Raw genomic sequence first — 12,226 nt, 5'->3', positions numbered from 1 at the left:
AGGCGCTCTCAAGCGCGTGCTACGGACATGCCAGCGGGAGCTGGAACCAGTCCTGGAGCGATGCGGGGCTGCCACAGCAACCAGTACAGGGGACTGTGGCCGTGAGGACTGGGAAGTGACTGGGAGCCTGGGGCTGGTGTCGAGCTGGGGCTGCGGGCTGCTGCGCCCCTGTGCTCAGGCTGCCCCGTCTCTCTTCCTTTGTCCTAGCCCTGGTCAGGGGAGCCATGGAGGCCCTACAGGAGGTGCCAGCACTGGGGCTGCAGCTGCAGGTGAGAGGACACGGGAGCCAGGCAGATCACACCTAACCCTGCCGGGCCATTGACCCTGCCAGGCCGCCCCCAGCGGGAGAGCCCGCAGCGCCTGAGTCGCCAGACTGCTGCCCTCCCCACCCCTACCCCATGCAGAGGAGCCCAAGGGGGGCTCGGCCAGGTGACTCCCCAAGGCTTGGGGAAGGATTCATCAGACCCGCCCCCCACCCCGCCCCGGGTGCACCCGGGGCGGGCCAAGCAGGTCCCAGCCAGACACCTCAGGGGGGCTCTAGGTCCTCACAAGGAAGGCTTTGGGGTCCAGGCCTCCCCCGGGTGGTGTGGAGGTGCAGTGCTGACGAGGAGGTGGGAGTCCTTGAAGCTATGCAGGCCACCCTTACAGGGTCAGAGGCATTCCGGCACTCGGCCCAGCAGGCACCATGGGGCCAGGAAGGGCTGCCCGGAGGGCGGCAGCCTCCATTCTTCTGGGAAAGGGCCCCCCTCTGCCGCCCCGCCACTGGAGCAGCCATGCCTTAGCCCCTGGGGCTGCTGCTAACCTCACCCTGTGGGTGGCAGCCTGACAGAGTGAAGGAGTGCCCACCCGGGGCCCAGCCAGGGACGGGAACTCCTGCGTTCCAGGGTAGACTGCTCGCTCCTGCAGCAGGTGGAGGTGTAGGGGCCCGGAGGTCCCCAGGTGCTCAGGAAGCCCCACCTCACCCCACTTTGGCCCAGCTCTGGGCGCCCCCAGCCTCCTGTAGAGAGGAAGCCATTCAGCCAGTCGAGGGTCCACGAGATCAGGCCTGGGGAAGGCTCTCCAGGCCCCTCTGGCACCTCCTGGAGCCCACCAATCCCCAGGGACCACGGGTGGCCCAGACACACCTCCCCCTCCCTAGAGCACCGGTGCCCATGGGCGGCTTGCTGCAGATGCCCTGCAGGTCTGGGTCTTGGCCTCAGCGAGGCGTCTCCCTGGGGGTGGCCGTGAGCCTGGGCCTGCGCCTGCACCTGCGAGTGTGCGGTGTCCAGGGCGGGGCTGCTGTGTGTGATCAGGTGGCTGCCTGTGCACTGGAGGCCCTAGTCACCTGCATGGGCGCCTGGGAGGTGGCCAGGAAGGGCTGGCCCAGGCCTGGCACTCACTTCTGGCTGCCCCCTCACAGGTGCCCCTGAAGGTGAGCCTGAGTACTGGCCGCTCGTGGGGACACCTGGCACCACTGCAGGAGGCCCCAGGCCCCCCACCCCACCAACGTCCTGCCGAGTCGCCAAGCAACCACTCAGCTGCTGCCAGGGCCCTCGATGCCCATGCCCGGTGCACACATTTTTCGCCTTCGTTTTGTCTGTAGCCCCAGGCAACAGCCGAGGACTGGCTCCCACAGCCCGCCGTGTGGCCTTGCCAAGGTCAGTCAGGCGCTGTGTGCACAGCTCAGGTTGCTGGGTCACCCCTGGATAAACACCTGCCATGAAGCCACCTTGTCGCTGTGGTCAGTGTCCAAGGGAATTCATCCCGTGGGTGGGAAATGCCACGTCCGCAGTCCTCAGCTCCTCCCACCCCAAATGGAGCCCAGGTGGAGCCCCCAGGTTGACAGCTGCTCACCACCTAGCAGGTGCCAGGAGGTGCCAGGAGCTGCCAGCAGCCTGGAGGCTCTGCAGCATCCTCCTTGCTGGCCACGGGGACAGGTCAGCTCTGCAGGCAGAGGTGCACAGATAGAGAACGCAGCCTGAAGGTGCTGGGCTAGTGACCCTGACCAGCTGCCCCCGAGAGCCAGAGGGCCTGGCATGGGAGCTCACCCTCACGGTCTCTCCAGGAGCCTCCCGCAGGCCCACAGCCAGTCTCTGCCAGCCAGTCCTCACTGACCGCCAGTGCCAAGGGAGGGCCCAACCATGCACCCCCAGAGCCTCACAGTGGCCTGCAGGGGCTGCTGACATGATCCCCCTTACAAGGCGGGAAACTGGGGCACGGGAAGGTGACACCCCTGGTGCAAACGCACACAGCCAGCAGGAGCGCCTGCAGGATTGCAGCAGGCCCCCAACGGCTGCCTGGGTCTCAGCCCGGGGGCCCATTGCCAGACACCCCCACTCCCCTAGGGGCCTCAGCCCCCCAACTTGCGCCCTGGTCAGGGGCTGGGCTCCACGGGCCACCCTCTGAGGGCCATCCCAGGCAGGGCACGCGCGTGACCGCAGCTGTGGCAGCGGGCAGGTGCTCCCTCCCCAAACGCCAACTCTGCTCTTGTCCGATGGCGACTGGGCACCCTGTGGAGCCCGGGTGCAGCATCGTCTTCTCTGGGTGACATGGGTCAGTTTATCGTGCCCAGGCCCATTTTTCTTGTGGCTTCGAGATCTTATCACTGGTCCCACAGGGCATGCGGGATCTGGATGGCCAGGCCTGACCACTGATGGGACAGTCCAGGGCCTGGAGAGCTGGCCCAGAACTGCTGCGGGGCCCTCCAGGCCACTTCCTGTTGTGTGTCCGTGTCGTCACGCTGCCGCCTCAGGGGCAAGGCCACTGCTGGTTCATAGGAGCGTCTCCCTCAGCCAGCAGTCCTTGGAGCCGAGCCCCCAGCCAGTGCGGCTGCCTCGGGGGCAGGCCTGTCCCAGTGCTGGCCTCCACTCAGCTGTTCCTGGGAAGGGACCAGGCTCGGCCGCCCTGGGGCTGAGGGGGGCAGCCCCTGCAAGGCCCCTTCCCCCACGTGGAAGTGGGACCCAGGGAAGGCAGCATGGAACCTGCGCAGGCTCGGGACCCCCTGGACGAGGCTGGGCGTGTGTCTGAGTGTCTGTCCCTGACCTACCTCCTTGGCCCAAGCCCAACCCTGCACCCCCCTCCCTCATGGACCACAGGGTCCCGCCTGGGTCCACGGCACACCCCATCCCTCAGAGCCGACCTGCCCCAAGGAGGTGCAGAGGGACAGACAGACTCCCAGGCCTGCAGGGGAGGCCTGGGCAGGGCCGCAAACAGCAGGCGGGGCCCCTCAGCCCATGGGCCAGCCCGGCCCCGCTCCAGCCTCCGGGAGCGGGCGCCCACATCTCAGGAAATCAGCCCTTTCTGGGCCAGCACGGCATGCAGGACGCCGGCGCCGCAAGAAAGCACGGAGCCCGGTTCCATCAACTCCGCTTTTATTGAAAAACAGCAGCATTGGGGGCTGGGCCGGCGGAGGGGCACTGCTCCCGGCCCCACCCACTGCTCACACGCTCGCAGGATGCCCGGCGCCCTCACCACCCGCCTGCGGCCTGTCTCCCCGGGAGCTCGGGGCGCCACTCCATCTCCCAGCCCTCGTGGGGGCTGTTTTGGCACATCCTGGGTGCTCAGACAGTCACCACAGTCCTGGGTCCCAGAACAGTAAAACAGCAAGTGAAACCAGCCATCACGACACATCTGGGCTCGTCCCACCCGTGGACACGGCGTCCGCTGGCAGCTGTGGTCAAACAGCCTGGCCGAGGTGACTCCATGTCACCAGATCTGACCTCGGCCGGTCTGGCTGAGAGTCACCGCCCTTGCCACCCTTCCCATGTGCCCAGAGGCCCAGGCAAGGGTTCCTGCCGTCACCCCCTTCACACTGGCCGGTCCAGCGCCTGGCGGAGGAGGGAGCAAGCCCTCCATTCCAGGTCGGCTGGGCCCAGAGAGAGGAGTGGACGAGGCTCGGCGCCAGCCTGTCCCTACCCAGCACCTCCCGCCTCCCTTCCCAGGCTGGAGGGGGGCCCTTGGCCACCAGGTCCCCTCTCTGCACACACACATGCACGCACACATGCACGCACACACAGGCACACCCCTTCTCCAAAACGACTAATTATTGCTGTAAAAAATCCACATCCCACAGTGGCACCCCAGGCCCCGGGCCACCACCTGCCAGTGGCCCTCACGCCACTGCAGGAGTCGTGTCGTCGGCACCAAGAGCAAACAGTCTGGGATCTGCCCCAGCCCAGGACCCAAACCCTAAGAGCCTGGGCCAAGGCTCCGCCAGCAAGGGAGCGCCAGCCCATGCCGAAACGATTCACAGAAGAGGCTTCAGACAGACACAGGAGCAGCAGGTAAAACGCGTGCGGGGGCGGGGGGGGTGGCGACAGCATGTTCCCGAGGCTCAGGGGCCACTGCCCGATGCCACCCAGGCCTACAGGAAGATGGTCCCAAACAGGTGGCCAATGCCAGGAGGAGCCACCCGAGCACCCCCAGGAGGGCCACCTCTGCAAAAGGACACCCAGAGCGGGATGGGGCTGCCCCAGGACTGTGTGGCCTCAGGCCAGCTGTCCACATGGCCTCCCAACCCCAGTTTCTGCCCGGCAGGGCAGGCTGGCCCCATCCTCTGCCCCTCCACCAAGGGCCGCAGTTGGAGGCCCGGGTGGACAGTGAGGGAGTACAGGTGGGAGACATGCCACAGCCCTTCCTGGAGCCAGACCCGGCCGGCCTCCGCACACACACCACCCTTGGGACAACCGTCTGAGGAGCCCTGACCTGGGCCGGGGGCTACCCGGGGACGGCCCGCCAGCCACATGCCCGGGCCCTGGGCCCTTGGGCTGCCCCTGATGCCCTGTCAGGCCTGGGTTCCAGGCCCCTCTAACGAAGAAGGCCTGAACTGCCTCCCGCTTTCCACTCCAAGAACAGAGGCTTCCAAACTGAGTCCTGGAAGCCTGAGCCCTGAGCACGGTGCCAGGCTCAGGCTGGCCTTGCTGTCCGGGGACGGGAGGGGGCCCCGGGGCGCCCGACTCGGAGGAGCCGCCCAGACACATCCCTGGGCAGGACCCGGAGGACGTGTCACAGAGGTAGAAGTAACATCAGAATTTCTACAAAGGTATAAAACTCACATCTCAGTGCATGTTTGTGGAGCGTCAGCTCCCTGCTGGGGGAGGACGGAAGACCTGCCCCGGGGCCTCAGGAGCCCACGAGCCACACGCTGGGTGGGCAGGTCCCCCAGCCTGGGGGCACACAGGTGCCTCTGCCCGCCTCAGGGGCCAGGCAGCAGCCAGACAAGAGTCCAGATGTGGCCACCCTGCCTCACCCTCCTGGCAGCAACAAAAGGGCGTGAGGAAATATCGAGAGCCCAGCCAGAGCCACCGCCCTCTGGGCCTCCAACCGGTGGGGGACACCAGCCGGACAGGAGGGCCACACCACTGCCGGGAGCGACACCAGCGAGGTGCTTCTGTCCACGCCCATGAGCCACAGCAGCCCCAGGCTCTGCCATGGCCCCCCCGTGTGCCCCCCACCAGCAACTGGAGGCCCAAAGGCACAGGATCAAAGGAGGCTGGCAGCAGAGCGGTGCTACCAGCTGACAAGACACGGCCCACCATGCTGACCTCACCTGCCCTCCCACCCAGCCGGGCCAGGCCACGGCCCCAACTCGCCCCAAGCCCACTAAGGCCACCCCAAGCCAAAACCGGACCAAACAGAAAGAGGAAAAAGGCACAACTGTTTTCCATTTTGCTAAAACACTTTACGTCTGTCTGTATAATCCAGATTAACAAAATCTGAGAGCTGCAAGAAAATAGGGTGCCGATTTCTGTACAGTCTACAAAACTCCCATCCCCGAGCAGGGACCGGGCACCACCGGGGAGAATGTACAGGGGCAGCGGGGTCTGTGCAGCGCTCTGCGGGTTGCTGACAGCACAAGAGGGCCCTCGGGAAAGCGGGCTTGCTCCTTCCTTGCGCCTCCTTAGGCGGCCCCCTCCGCGGTCCCACATGTGGTACCAGCTCAGTGGCCCCCGATGCCTGCCACTTTGCCTCTCCCAAACCCCAAAACAAAGGGGTCTCAGCAGGCACTTACGCCCCTCCTGCCACCAGGCCAAGTCCAGGCTAAGCGCTGGATGTGCGGGCACTGCCAACCCCCACCTCCCTCTCCACCTCTGGGCCACCCCACGCCCAAAAGCCCCTGCCCGGGACCTCAGCCGAGGTGGACCCACCAGCCCCTCCCGAAGGCAGCAGCCCAGCTCCTGCACGGGCAGGCGCAGGGGCTGGGGACTTCGTGCCCATCCTGCCTGCAGCCCTGCAACATTAGGGCAGACGAGGGTGGCCCACAGCCTCCTCACAAACCAGGGATGCTCGCTGGGAGGAAAGTATGTGAAATCAGGGTCTCCCTCCAGATTCCAAACTGAAACCCTCCACCCACCCGGCCACCCACCCCCTCCAAACTGGGCCAGAAATAGTGCATATTCTAGATCACACGGGTGTGCGTGCGTGTGTGTGTGTGTGTGTGTGTTAAGGTATAAACTACCGCTTTGTCCCAAGAATTAAAGTCATGCAGAGTGCTATTCTGTCTAAATAACTTATTAAAAATAGGTCGGCTTCAGGCTGGGAGAAGCTGTGGGCTCGGGGTGCAGGCAGCAGCCTGGGCTGGTAAGATTCGCAGGACAAAGCCCGGCGGCCGTGAGGCACGAGGTCCTCAGGGAGGCCCGGGGCAGAGGCCACCCCAGACCGCCTCCCCACCCTGCTCTCCTGAAGGGCCCTGACCACGGCTGTGCAACATGTCGCTACGGGAACCACACCTGGATGGCGACGCCAATCAGCAAAGCCCGGGCAGGGGAGGAACAGGTACCAAAAGGAAGGAAAGGTGATCCAATGTCAAAGCAAAGCTGAACTGGGTGAAGCGAGGGGCGAGGTGGACAGTAAGGCCTCCCGAGAGGCTGGGCCAGGGCCAGGGGCGCTCACCAGTCTGGGTCCGGTCTAGGCAGGGCGGGGGGCGGGAGGCTGTGGGCATGCGGCATGCTGCAGCCAGGCCACATCCTCAGCATGCACAGAGCAAAGCGGGCCCGCGGCCAGCTCGGCGCCCCGTGGGGCAGTGGCCGGCCAGCACAGAGGCCACGCCTCCCAGGGACTGATGGCCGAGCCGCCACCTGGCTGGTGGCCAGGGGTCTGCTGGGAGGGGCCTCACTGCAGAGGCCCTGTGCTTGGTGGGCAAGGCTGGGCCTGCCCCGGCAGGGGTGGGCAGAAAGGGGCCCCACGGGCCAGGGCCAGGCAGCTGCGTGGGCACACGGTGGTCCACGCTGTCACTCTTCAGGGTGTGGCCCCGGCAGATGGGGGGAGGACGAGGGACGTGGCTGGGAAGAACCCACCTCCCCTCGTGTCATGGATGAGCAACGGCCCCGCACCCCCCCAAGAACCAGCCCAAGAACCAGCCCAAGAACCGTGTGGTGCTGAAAAAGGAAAACCCAACACAAACGCCGAGGTGAGCGTCTGGGAAGCGGCCCGGGCGGCGGGCAGGCGTGCACGGTGGACGGGGCGGCGGGCGGGGCGGCAGGCAGGCGGCTGGCGGTCACTCCTCGCGCAGCTGCAGGCGGTAGCGGTGGTAGCGGACCTGGAAGAAGAGGCGCTCGGCCAGCGAGAGGGTCATGCCGGGCATCACGTAGCGGTCACTTGAGCCCATGTGTCTGAAGCCCAGAGACTCGTAGAGCTTGTGGGCGGCCACCTTGACGGCCGTCGTGCCCAACACCACCGCCGAGTAGTTGTGCACCACGGCGAACTCCAGCACCTTGCGGCCCAGCGCCTTGGCGATGCCCTTGCCGCGGAAGCGCGAGTCCACAGACATGCGCATCAGCTCCACTGTGTTGTCCTCCGCGTGGGCCCGCGCCGCCACAATGCCCACCACGTTGCCATCCAGCACGGCCACCCAGAAGCAGGAGCCTGCAGGGGACAGGGCGGTCAGGGCCATGGGCGCTACTGGGCAGAGGGCACCAGGCCTGGCTTGCCCGCTGCCCACAGCAGCCCTGGAGCCATCCTGGCCCCAGGCAGCGAGCCAGTCCCCACCCCTGGCCCGGGCCAGTCACAGCCCCAAGTAGGGCAGAAGGAGAGGCCTTAGGGAGGTGAGAGGAGCAAGAGGGGCCGCGGGGAGGAGCCTGCAGGGCACAGGCCGCTGGGAGCACCGATTCCTCTAGTGACCGAAGGCTTCGGGGGCAAGGCCGGGGGGTGTCCCCTCCGAGAGGCCGGCCGCTCTCGCCCACCCACGGCCACTGTAGCCTCCAGGGATTTGTCCTCCCACCGCAGCCAGGCTCCCTCCCTCCCTGAGTGGCCAACCCCTCCCCCTAAAGGTCTGTCACCGACCCCAGCTGGAAGACACTCCTCTTCCGCCCACCCTGGGGATGCCTGCTGTCCTATCTGCCAGCATGCCCCGTCAGCCTGTCGCTCCTGCAAGGGGGTCCCCTGCCTCCTTTACTTAGAGATGGAGACCTTCTGGGGCCTGAGCTCGGGAAGGGCTGAGGCCCACGGCCTCTGACTGCCCGTTCCACCGGGGGTTCTGGCCCGCCCCACTCGCCGAGGCCCAGGTCACAGATCCATAGAGCCCTGGGGCCTTGTGCCTTCCACTGCAGGAGCAGCTCCAGGCTTGGCCTCCGTGGGATCCCCCTGCAGATCCACCAGAGTCTCAGGAAGCATCCCACGCCCAGAGGGCCCGGCCACGCCAGCGGAACCCAGCCCCCTTCTGCTCCTGCTGCCGCTACGGTGCAGGTGGGTCTCACCCTTCTGCCCCCTCCCGTCCTGGGCAGAACCCAATGGAGGCTGATAAGATGCTTTGTTTGGGTTCAGGAAAGGGTCAGGGAGAACCGAAGGTGCCCAAGGCCAGCCAGGCAGCTTCAGGGTGGGGGAAGGACCAGGCACCGCAGCACAGGAACTGCCCTCGCTCTGGGAGGCCTTGCCCCTTGCCCCCACTGCTGCGGCCTGGCCCCCTCCCCAGGATCCTGCTAGACCCCAATCTAACTTCAGGCCCACTCTGTCCCCTCTCCACAGGGACCTTCCTGCCCCCGGGAGACCCTCAGACCTCAGCTCCAGGCATGGAGAGAAGCTGCTGCCGCAAGGCCAGCCTGGAGAGCAGAGCGGCTCCGGACCAGGTCTCAGCCCCTCCCTCTACTAAGGCCAGGGCTGGGGCAGGACCCTGGGCTCACCAAGTGGCCCAGAGTCCAGATGTGGAAGCCATGACTCACGACCCCTGTTCTCCCAGGGTCCCTGTTCCCCAGAGGGACCTCAGCCCTCCCCGCGTGGCCCTCTGCCCCTGCCACACAGGGCCCTAGCATTCCAGGCCAGCCAGGTCCCAACAAGGCACACCAGTCAGAGCCAGAGGTGGGCCAGACCCCCTCCCCCTCACTCAGGGCCCAGAAAGGGCAGCAGCAGCGTGAGGAGCAGGGCACGTGGGGGCACCAAGGACCTAGATTTGCCAATGCCAGGCCCCTGCGGCCTGCTGCACTCCCCAGCCCTTGGCTGGAGCCCTCAGTCGCCCAGAAGGCTCAGGTCATGCGGGCACCCGGGCCCAGGCCCACCCCGAGGTGGCCGGGGCGGAGACAGCTCTGCCAGAAGGGCTGGGGAGGAGGGCAGGAGGGGAGCGGGGCGAGGAGGAGGCCGGAGGGCTCACCGGGGGGCTTCATGTAGTACTGCTCGATGTCGGCCATGTCCGTGTGCAGCGCGCAGTCCAGGTAGGCGAGCACCACCTTCCGGCTGTAGTAATAGCGCAGCCCCAGCAGCCCCGCGGGCACCAGACAGGTCAGCAGCAGGGAGCGGGTCAGGGCGAAACACAGGGCTGCGGGGAGAGGGGGCGCACGGTGAGTGGCCAGCAGGGCACGCCTGCGGGACCCCCCTGCAGACACATGGGGTGGGGGAGATGGGCCCAGGCCCCAAGACACCAGGAAACCGGCCACGTGAGTCTCACCACACCAGCCCCCGGTAAATAAGGCCGTTAGGGACATGCGCAGGAGAGCCCAGGCCAAATGTGCCAGGACTGCTTTCTCTGCAAGAGCAACGAGCCTCAGGGCTGCTCCTACCTCTTTCCCTATTACCAAACTTCTCAGCGGAAGGACGCGATCCCTCTATAATCTGACATCACAGGCCTGCGGGCATAGGGAGCACAGCAGTGGCCTCCGGGCAGGCTGCCCTCCATGTCTGGCAGGTGCAGCCTAGGGCAGGGCTCCTGAGGGGTGGGGGGGTGCCTGCTCATCACACCAGGGGGGGACCCTAGCTGGGGAAGGGGCTTTGTCCACTTCCGGGCCCACACGAGGCTGGGGGGAAAGACAAAGGGCCACCAAGTGCCTGCAGGTCATCCCACCCTGTGCACTGGGGGCCCCACCTTCCAGCAGAAGGCCCCAGCCAACAGCCCACCTTGAGCCAGCCTCGGGTGGTGTTGCGAGGGCAGGGCCGAGGGAGGAAGGCTGAGATTGCTTCCAGCCTAAGCTGCCCTCAGGCAGACCTGCGTGCAGTGAAAGTGCCTCTGCTGCGTGACCTTGGGAAGGTCCCACCCGCCAGCCTCAAACTGCTCATCTCTGAAATGGGGAGAATCACCCTCCCGTGGGGGAGCCTCCATTGGCAAAGCCCCTGGGGGACCTGCCCACTGTGAGTGCCCACTGCCCTCCCCTCAGCCTCCTCCGTGCACACCCTCCCCCGGCACCCCGGGGAGCCGGCTGTCTTCCCCTCATAAATTAGCACTTGGAGCCGCCGAGGCAGCCTCCCCCGCCCCGCGAATTATATTTAGTTACACGCGCCAGGCGCAGGGCCTCGGCAGCGGGCGCTACCTGCCGTCACCCCGCCCCCACCCAGATGACCGAGGAGGGGACGCAGGTGGAGACCCCAGTTCTCCCCGGCCGCAGCCCTGCACCCGGCCCGCACTGGTTCCCACGCCCCCGCCCGGCGCGCCTTGGCCGGGAGCCCTGGCGAGCCTCAGCGCTGGGGGACACCTCGCCCCGCGCCGCCGCAGGACTCGGGGGGCGCGTGGGTGCGTGTCCGTGCGCGCGCGAGTGCGAGGAGGCAGGGGTCCGCTCCCTTCCCAAGACGGGGCCCGGGCCGAGGCGGGGGCGAGCGGGCCGGAGGGAGTCCGGCGCGCGTCCCCAGAGGGCCCGGCGGGCGCGGACTGCGGCAGGCGGGGGTGCGCCCGGCGGCGGCGGCGGCGGCGGCCCCGACCCGCCATCCCCGCGAGGTCCCCGCGCACTGACCGGCCAGCAGGGCGTAGAGCAGCTGCATGCGCGGGTGGTGCCGCAGGCCGCGGAAGGCCGTGTTCGGGATGCGCTCCATGATGCCGTCGTAGAAGATGCGGCGCGCAGCCTCCTGCTCCGCCGCGCGGAACTCGCGGATGTACACGCCGCGCCCCTCTGGAGGCCCCGCGCCCCCTGCGCCGCCAGCGGGCTGGGGGCCCGGCGCGGGTGGGGGCGCGGCGGGGGCGGCGGCCGGCCCAGGAGCGGCGGGCAGCGGGGGCCACATGGCGCCGGCGGCGGCGAGCAGCGCGTCCTTCTTGGCCCCCGGCAGCGCCTCATGGTCCTCGGCGGCCACGATCTTCGTCTCGCAGACCATGTCGGGAGGCCCACAATGCATGCACCCGGCCGGGCGGCGCTGCGCAGGGACGCGGGCCGGGCTGCGGGCGGGCTCAGCCCGGGCCCAGGGCAAGGGCGCGGCGCCCTCGGACCCGCGGCGGCGGCGGCGGCGGCGGCGGCGGCGGCAGCGGCGGCAGCTGCTCAGGAGCGCGGGGCGGAGGCGGCGGGCGGCCGGGGCGCGCGCAGGGAGCTGCGCCGCATTTTGGAGAAGTATTTATAATGCAGCGGCGCCGGTGCAGTCGCGGCGCCCGGGGTCCCGCAGGGTCCTAGCGTCCACTGCATTGGCTGCCGAGGGTCACCATGTGATCTCGAGGGTGGGAGCAGACGCCTCCTCCGCGTCCGCCCGATGGCACACTTGGGCGCTGCACCAGGCCGGGCGGGGGCGGCCCGGGGCGCGACGGAACAGCCAAGCCCCGCGAGGTGGCCGGGGACGAGCGAGCGTGCGGCCAGGGTCCAGGAATCGGCGCTCCGTGGCGCTCCTGGCTGGGCGCTTCCTGCCGGGCCTCTACGCCCCCGCGCCGCCGCCGCTCAGCACCCGCCTGTGAGCCCCCGAACCTGGGGCGGGACCGCCGGAGTCTGCAGCGCCTCGTCCTCTTCGGCCGCCGGGCGCTGTCACGAAAGCATTTCCATCTCCAACTCCTTGTCCCGCCCCTTTGTCTGAACGCGGCGCCCGGCCGGGGCCCTGGGGAGGGGGCGCCCGGCTTCCCCCGCCCGGCGCCCCTGGG

General features: G+C 67.9%; 2 protein-coding genes across 27 annotated transcripts in view; one reads left to right on the top strand and one right to left on the bottom strand.

The window, feature by feature from the left end:
- POLN (DNA polymerase nu) overlaps positions 1 to 6,473 on the top strand; it is a 129,499-nt gene extending 123,026 nt beyond the window's left edge. For 18 of the 26 annotated variants that reach the window (XM_084971251.1, XM_084971237.1, XM_021100921.2 and 15 more), the window contains 2 exons: positions 208 to 269; positions 1,400 to 6,473. In XM_084971251.1, the coding sequence (XP_084827377.1) occupies positions 208 to 269; positions 1,400 to 1,582 (245 nt within the window). In that variant the 3' untranslated portion in view covers positions 1,583 to 6,473. The remainder of the gene's footprint in view (positions 1 to 207; positions 270 to 1,399) is intronic. The other 8 variants (XR_014812041.1, XR_014812044.1, XR_014812043.1 and 5 more) reach the window with 2 other exon arrangements.
- NAT8L (N-acetyltransferase 8 like) lies at positions 3,334 to 11,687 on the bottom strand. The gene is made up of 3 exons (XM_021100918.2): positions 11,127 to 11,687; positions 9,560 to 9,724; positions 3,334 to 7,842 (listed from the first exon to the last, which is right to left on the bottom strand). The coding sequence occupies exons 1-3, from the start codon at positions 11,500 to 11,502 to the stop codon at positions 7,475 to 7,477; spliced, it is 909 nt and encodes a 302-aa protein (XP_020956577.1). The 5' UTR covers positions 11,503 to 11,687; the 3' UTR covers positions 3,334 to 7,474.
- Positions 11,688 to 12,226: the final 539 nt, after the last annotated feature.

Source organism: Sus scrofa, chromosome 8 (assembly GCF_054392235.1).
Source record: "Sus scrofa isolate SSC_HxYL_T2T_F1_AM1 chromosome 8, Sscrofa_HxYL_maternal_Yorkshire_Landrace_v2.0, whole genome shotgun sequence".
Lineage (NCBI taxonomy): Eukaryota > Metazoa > Chordata > Mammalia > Artiodactyla > Suidae > Sus > Sus scrofa.
The sequence above is the reverse complement of the archived record's forward strand: the minus strand, read 5'-3'. Positions and strand labels throughout refer to the sequence as shown.

Bases quoted from the DNA above. Each gene is read 5' to 3' on its own strand.
- NAT8L (XM_021100918.2), bottom strand. From the start codon at position 11,502: ATGCATTGTGGGCCTCCCGACATGGTCTGCGAGACGAAGATCGTGGCC. The intron at 9,725-11,126 runs GTCAGTGCGCGG...CTCTCCCCGCAG, and splicing joins GCTCTACGCCCTGCTGGCCG to CCCTGTGTTTCGCCCTGACC. The intron at 7,843-9,559 runs GTGAGCCCTCCG...TGTCCCCTGCAG, and splicing joins GTACTACATGAAGCCCCCCG to GCTCCTGCTTCTGGGTGGCC.